At 42.3% G+C, this 7847-nt stretch overlaps 1 protein-coding gene and 1 long non-coding RNA gene across 6 annotated transcripts in view; one reads left to right on the top strand and one right to left on the bottom strand.

Moving 5' to 3' along the window:
• Positions 1-577: 577 nt before the first annotated feature.
• Positions 578-7847, bottom strand: part of LOC116671202 (transmembrane protein 150A) — a 29670-nt gene continuing 22400 nt past the window's right edge. For all 5 annotated transcript variants that reach the window (XM_032502245.1, XM_032502247.1, XM_032502246.1 and 2 more), the window contains 2 exons: positions 5138-5315; positions 578-3920 (listed from right to left, as the gene is read on the bottom strand). In XM_032502245.1, the coding sequence (XP_032358136.1) occupies positions 3649-3920; positions 5138-5315 (450 nt within the window). In that variant the 3' untranslated portion in view covers positions 578-3648. The remainder of the gene's footprint in view (positions 3921-5137; positions 5316-7847) is intronic.
• Positions 4487-7847, top strand: part of LOC116671204 (uncharacterized) — a 7325-nt gene continuing 3964 nt past the window's right edge. The window contains exons 1-2 of the long non-coding RNA XR_004327218.1: positions 4487-4499; positions 5443-5445. This is a non-coding gene — a long non-coding RNA (uncharacterized LOC116671204). The remainder of the gene's footprint in view (positions 4500-5442; positions 5446-7847) is intronic.

Below are 7847 nucleotides of genomic sequence, written 5' to 3'. Positions count from 1 at the left end.
ATATATATATATATATATATATATACACAGTATATATATATAAGCTATTGGCATAGGAGTATTAGGAGAATTTACAGCCCCCCCCCACCATAATAAAAACTGTCCTGTGTAACCCACCCCAAGAACCTGTTATATTTATATTTTCCATTACATAAATAAAGACATGCGATTGTGATTGAAATATTAGAGACATAGGTGGACATTAGTACGATTACATGCAGTAAAAACTAAATCAATGCACACGCCCGCCTTCTACTGAAAGGCTGAGCGTGTGTTCAGGTCTTTGCTTCAAAAATACTACAAACTTAACAAAAGAACAACGTCATTTAGTTTTCAGTCACAGAAATGAAGAAATGCTGAGACACAGACCAACAGTTTATCAGTATTAAAAGTTGTCTTACACAGAAGGCCTCGCAGGCTCCGTGAAGCTTTGGCGGCCCCCAGAGGGTCTCAGGAGCCCCATGTTGGGAACCAGCGGTCTGAAGACTTTAAAAAGGTCTTAAAATGATTGCAAATGTGCGTAAAAAGATTAGGGCCACATGTGAAAAAATGTGTTCAATTATGCCTTATTTTTTTAAATTTAAAAAACATTATTCTGAGATTAAAGTTAGAATTCAAACACATTTTTCACATGTGGCCCAAATCCTCCGTACATATCGGCTGACAGTCTTTCTAGTTTTTAGGGTTTCAGTTGGAAATAAATGCACAACCCTGCATTCTAAACAAATGTTTTAAGTTGGATATTGTATGACACATATACAATTTGAATGTCATGAAGAGCTGCAGACGCACAAATCAACAATGACGTGTTTAAAATGTCGTGGAATCAGAGAAAAATCTGAACATCAGGAACCTTGTGTGACGTGTTTCTCATCTAAAATCTCATTCTTTGCACACATACGTCATTAATCCTGGAAAATTATGTAAATATGTATTTTTCAACAGTAAAACATTTTAACAAGAAGCATTTCATATCTCTTCAAGGCAGCATGTGTGAATAAACATTTAAAAAACTACCTCTTACTACTTGCTTTAATGCTTTTTTTCTCTGCATACATTATTAAACTTTACATTCTTGTAGAAGTATTTCTGTTTATGATCAAATACAGCATGACAACATCCCTCCGGAGTAGTTTGGTCCCATTCAAACTGTCAGACAGACAAACAAACAACAAAATATGCCGATAACAACTTATCTGGCCAATATGAGACTTGTTGCCATAAAGAGTTGCACAAAATGCTTTACCAGAGTAACATGAAACCACATTAAATGAATTATTCTTGGCACACAGTAACCTTTAGTCCTATCTGTTGTCTAACATCTTTTGGAAAAACTTCCAAAAGCGAGAGAGCGAAAGCGGATTATGTAACAACACTTCCTGAGATAACAAAACAACACGGAGCTCGGTGTCTGGACGTCTAAAAATTCAAACAACCGCCGCCGCCGCATCAGAAGCCCTTCCAGGGACGTCCTGTCTGAGAAAAGGCCACTTTTGGCTGAGAATGCAGAGTGATTGTTATATTAAGAGAATTAAAACAAATGGCGACAACTGTGTGTGTGTGTGTGTGTGTGTGTGTGTGTGTGTCATGGTTCAAAAAGGCACTTTTGAAATTGTGCAATGGGTTAGGGTTAGGGTAGGAGCCTGTAGAGTGTTTCAGTCTTTGGTTTAGTGTGTTTCTGGTGAGAAACATGTTACCAGAAAAGCCTCCAATACTGCCTAAATTACTGGTATTGTTAAGTACTGGTCCTATACCATGTAATTTAGCCCTGAAGAAAATCTTTGAAGTAGGTTATTATGTTCTTTTTACTTTATGACTCACTGTCAAACTTGATGGTGAAAGAAAGTTCTCTGGCGTTCACTGTGTTCATGTTTCACAGAGAGTTTAACCTGAGCCAGGCCGACATCCGGGATAGAAATGTCCCACCCTTACAGGGATGGCAGCCTGCTTTACAGCTGTTAAAACATAGTCAACTATGTGTATTTTAACACACGGGTATCAGATCGGTGCTCAGTATTAGGGCTGTGACGCACTAACCCGATTATCAGCCGTCGGACAGTCTGGTGAGTTCAGGGACTCAAGTCTTTTCGTATTTTGTAAAATATGATATTGCATTCAGAACGAGCCGCCATGACGGTCTGGCTTTGTAATTCTGGAGAAGCCAGACCCACGTGACGCGTTTGTCCAATCAGCTGCCGGTTTTTGTTATTTGGGCGACAATACAGATTAGCGCTGCCCGCTTTATTTGATTAGGACAATGCACATTAATAACATTTGTAATCTAATAACAATGTAAATCTGTAAATGCGGCCGTGTTAGCCAATTGGCTATTTTTCAACTGAAGTCCTACCTAGGATGCATGTCTTTCATGGTGGGAAGAAACCGGAGCACCCACGCAAACACGGGGAGAACATACAGACTCCACACAGAAAGGCCCGGAACGACTTGGATTCGAGGCAGAAGTGCTAACCACTTAGCCACCGTGCTGCCTTACGGAGACGTCTCCCGTCTCGTGCAGAACGTACGCTCCAGTCGGCGTCGCTTCGGTGTGCTCCGAGGCACTTCCTGGACCAACTAGGAGGTCCAGGTCTAGGCAATCAGTCCAAAGGTTGGCCGTCGGGTTGGTGTGTCAGAGCCTCTGGGGACAGGCCGATAATCCGGTCGTTTTTTGGCAGCTTGCAGGTTAACTGTAACGGCGTTGTATAGCCTGATGAGCGCTAAAGTTAATTAATTAATTAAAAGAAGTGCTGCGTTGGCTCGGCTACAGCTCTGGGTCTGTCCCTCTGCTTTGGTTTCACTCACCGCTGAGTCTGACTTAATGCCCCAAAACACTATCTGACTATCTGTTGCTGGGGATTATGTTGAAAGCTTCTAATTTATTAAAGCCTCAATGCGTAACTTTTAGATATTAATGAACGTCCGTTACATTCAAGCCAAATGAGTCGCTACAAAGCTAATGAAGACTATCAGCTCCACACAACTCTCTCTGGGTTTCTCAGTGTGACCCCTATATGTTCAGAAGATTGTGTCGCCCAGCGACATTCGCGTGTAGAAATAAGAGTGAAGATAATGACCTCTTCTAGAGAGTCCATCATGTTTTTTGTATCCTCTGTGTCCTCCTTGGCTACTAGCAACTGTGTGGAGGGAGGGGCAGTAGGCTTGTATCATGTGGACGCACCAGTTTTTGTTGAAATTACATAGAATTCTTCAAGGGGGCAAAATTAACACATTATAGATTTAAATAATTGCTTAAAGCGTTAAATGAAAGGTTGCATTGGAGTTGGTAACATTCCAAAATCCTAATTTGGATTTAAAGAATTACATTTTCATAGTAATTAAGCATATTTGTCCCAAATATCCGTTACCGGTTTCGTTAACTACTAATAATCGGTATTGGCTTTGATCCCTGCTCGGTATCGGCCAGTACACACATTCAGGCATCGCGATCGGTTTTGGGAAGCAAACAATGGCATCGGACCATCGGTGTCTTTGGTCCTGGCTGAGCAGAAGAGCGTTGGCACCATGGCAACGGGGGGCGCGGCGATACGCAGGGTGCAGCTTCCAGGCTCCAGGCTCCATGTTGGTGTCTTCCAGACTGGCCCACGTGTCCCCCTTGGGACTCCAGGGGAGGCTGACGCTTGTTTGCAGTTACAGCATGGATAAGCTCTCTGGCTGGTGGTGGTTGGAGCCGCCAACGCCTCCGCCCACCTCCGTCTTGTTCTCAGAGGTGGAGAAGCTCTGCAACCCCCCCCCTCCTCCTCCTCCTCCTCGGGACAGCACCATCAGCGTGTCCCCCGACATCCTGTTGAACTCGAAGGCGAAAGTCCCGTAGAAGAGCATGATGAGCATGCAGTAGATCCACTCGAAGATGGCGGAGGCGTGCTGCAGGGCGAAGCTCTCCTGGCAAAAGAAAACTCCGCCTGGTGATCAGAGGTTAAGGAGGACAACGATTGCATTGCCAGGTCAGGGAAAATCTATATCTATATATATCTATATCTATATATAGATATAGATATATATATATAGATAGATAGATATATTATCTGTCTATCTCTCATATTTGTGGTCTTCATAGATGTGATATTTTGAAGACATCTGTTGTCTTATTGTTGATATATAAGTGTATTCATGTAGTGAGACTTTTTAAACAGAAGTGGCTAATGCAAAACACTGACCAGAGGGCGGACATTTTGGCTCAGGAAGAGGATGTGAAAGTGTTGTTTTCCTCCAGGAGGGGGCCATGTAACATAACTTACAGCGCAGCATCACAGCCAAGATCCTGCGAGCAATCAAAACCCACTGGCAGTGGTGAGAAGTACTTCAGTACATTTACTCAAATACTGTACTTAACCCTCTGGGGTTTGAGGTGTTTTCAGACACATGATGATTTTGGCTATTGGATATTGTTGTTAATTTGAACAAATGTAAGCAGTATGTTCAGCTATAATAATATCTGAGTAGTATTTCATTATTGTACAAAAATAAAAGTAAATAAACAGGTTGTAAAAAGTAGTTTTAGAAGTGTCCTGTTTTGATGACTTGAGGTAATTGTGTGTAGTCTTAGGTGTGTAACACGCACTAACACCTCTTTTGTTTTACTAAGTACATTTACTCAACTACTGTAATTAGGTACAATTTTAAGGTACTTTATTTCAGTAAATCAATCCATAAATTATGAAATATTACCTACCTACTAATATTACTACCCAGCAGTATACAAAGTAGTTGAAATTAGCTCGACCTTTACCAGATGCAACACCTTAATGATCCAGAATAATGTTGTAAACACTGCTCTGCATTAGAAGTACTTTTTTGTGGTATTTTTGACACTTAGTATATTTTGATACTGACACTGTTGTACTTTTACTGCTAGTAACTTACTGATAGCGAGTATTTTTACACTGTAGTTTTGACGTATCCGCATCTATAGACATTTTAAAGAAAAAATAACAGAAATAAAAACTTCTAAAGACAATTTTCTCTCTAGAATTTTGTTTTTGACGTTATATTTTACCTGATCTTCCTCTAATCTCACAGAACAAGAGATGGAAAATCCCTTAAATCTTAAGAAAATGTCGTAAAGTGTAAATAGACAATGCTAGCAGCGCCGCGGATTAGCTTGGTGTTGGCAGGATACTGAGCACCAGGGCGATCAGGGCCAGCAGGGCCATGCCCACACGCAGGTGACCCACCCGGTACTCCCCCTGGGTCTTGGCCAGGCGGTAGGTCAGCGCCGACTGCAGACACACAAACAGCATGCTGGAGGGGAACGCCACCCCGGCCCCGACGTAGTGCAGGACTTTGGCAAAGTCCACCTGAGAAATAAACACACAAATCACTCAAAGTCTACACAGCTGCTGTTAAAGCTGAGTGGAATACAAGTTGCAATATCATTGGTTTTCATTTAAGTCTCAATCTTTTCTTTTTAGTAAACTTAAAAAGTAGGTAAAACCTCATATAAATTAGGTTTAATGACCATGAATTTAAAAAACTGTCAAAAACATTTTATAAAGCACCCAAAAAAAGTTAATTTTCAATTTTGACCCGGAAGGACAACAAGTTCATGTTGAATGGAAAGACAACACAGGGGTGAAGAGGTTAAAGCGTAACTCCCACAAAAGTACCCTAGGGTGCATTTTGGCGAATATACCCAAGTCAAACGTTAGTATAAAAGCATAATTTGGATGGAAATGCCACTTTTAAGATTCACCATATTTTCGTTTTCAGCCAAATGTCCTTTTGAATGGGAGAACTAGGGGCTCTACACATGACCATGTTTGGCAGTTGGTCAAGGTCACACCCCCACCTCCTGTACCAAACCACACACACACACACACACACACACACACACACACACACACACACACACACACACCAATGCTACACCTGCATTTTTGATATCAGAAACAGTTCTCCCATGTCTTGGGAGACCTCTCTTATAATGAACAATAAATCTGAGCTTCAAGGTAAGGTAGGTAGGTAAAGAAAACACAGATGACACACCAACAGATCCACATGGGTCATGGTGACCTCACACTCACCGGGTAATCAGAGAGTACAGCACAATCTGCACCGGCAAAATACCAAACGGGAGAAAAAGCAACGCCAGCATCTCTATGAGGACATGGGACACTGAGACAGAAGACGCAGTCCGTTTGAACCCGACCGCTCTCAGCATCCCAGACAAGAGAAAGTCCTTTTAAAACACTTCCTCATTTCTTTCCAAATGCAGCAGCTGGTACGACAATGACACATCCCGAACATGGGGTTAAGTCAACGACAGAGGTGCATTGTGGGAGAAATCTCAGCCAATTAAGCTGTGTAATTACAGGGAAGAGACTCAAAGAGCAAGCACATGTACAGTAGGAAGAGATTTAAATGTCCCACACAAGCCACCTAGCAGTTCTCTGTAAAAGTATTCTGCGAAGAGGAGGCTGCATCCATTTCAGAGCACACACATTTCAAGTGGTCTCCAACCTTCACGACAATGAAATGCAACAAAGACATTAGAGGAAAATCAATGTAATTACATGGTCATAATCGCCTTAATTTGACCTTTTGTGCCAAGAAGGACCAACTGCAGACATCATGCCTTTTTTTAACTAGATTTAAAGCTCTCATGTCTCTTAAAATCACTTAAGGGAATTAAAAAGTCTGCTTAAGAAATGTGGACATATTGAAAGAGGCCATAATGAAATCTTATTGAAAACATACTTGATATATAACAACGCTTTTCCTCTCGTTGGCAAAGCTCGTTCATGAACTTCACTTCAACATCAACACTCCCATCTCGAGGATGTAAGCAGCAGCTCGGCAGACGCCTGGAGCACATTTTTACAGTACAACGCCTCCTCAAGGAGTCCTGCTGCCATGTTTACTCTGCAGGGAAACACGGGGGTTCATTATGTAAGACTGAGCACACGCACAGCAAGGACGGCCCCCCCGCAGCCAATCAGAGAACAACAAGAGGACCACCCTTTAACCACGAACTGGACGGACCCTGAGGAGGAACTGTGCAGTGTGTGCCTCGAAATGTAATCAGAGGGGCCCAGACGTGTGCAGGCAGAGCAGGAACGAACACACACACACTCACACTCTCAGCCGACAGCCGACAGCAGACTGCAGACTGCGGTTTTCAGAGTAAAAGCTGTATTCAGCAGCTAAAGAGATAGAGATTTCCCTCAGGAAGAAATATTATTAGACTGACATTCATTAGGTCGACACAAACACACTTCACTGGTCACCTTTGAGTATGAAGATGCACAGATAGACCGGAGTGAAGAAATACATCTGACTTAAACTTACCTGCAAGTACTGTTACGATCAGAAGAAGGCTATGTGAAGCAAAGCTATCAGCTAGAAGCCCCCAGCAAAGTCCCATTGCTAAAAATTAGTGAATAGGTTGAAATTTGCCAAAGGAGTAATGGAGCAACATTGTTCTTTTTAGGTCTAGGGGCCGCAGACAGTTTGTACGATGACCCCCCCCCCCCAGTATGTTTCTCATACTGTGATGTTGGGACTATTTATCACACACCAGGGATCATGGATCGATTTCAATACATCAAAACACTTGAAGAGGTCATGTTGCCTTATTATGCTGAAGAGGAAAAGCCTTTGAAATGGGTCTTTCAACAAGACAATGATCCAAAACACACCAGTCCTGGTTCCAGATGAACCAGACTGAGGTTGTGGAGTGGCCAGCTCAGTCCCCAGACCTCAAACCCATAGAAAACTTGTGAGATGACATCAAAAACACAGTTTCTGAGGCAAAAAAACAGTAATGCAGAGGAATTGTGGGATGTAGCTCAATGGTCCTGGGCTCGAATACCTGTTCACAGGTGACTCCA

Source organism: Etheostoma spectabile, chromosome 21 (assembly GCF_008692095.1).
Source record: "Etheostoma spectabile isolate EspeVRDwgs_2016 chromosome 21, UIUC_Espe_1.0, whole genome shotgun sequence".
Lineage (NCBI taxonomy): Eukaryota > Metazoa > Chordata > Actinopteri > Perciformes > Percidae > Etheostoma > Etheostoma spectabile.
This window is presented reverse-complemented; position numbering and strand designations above follow the sequence as displayed.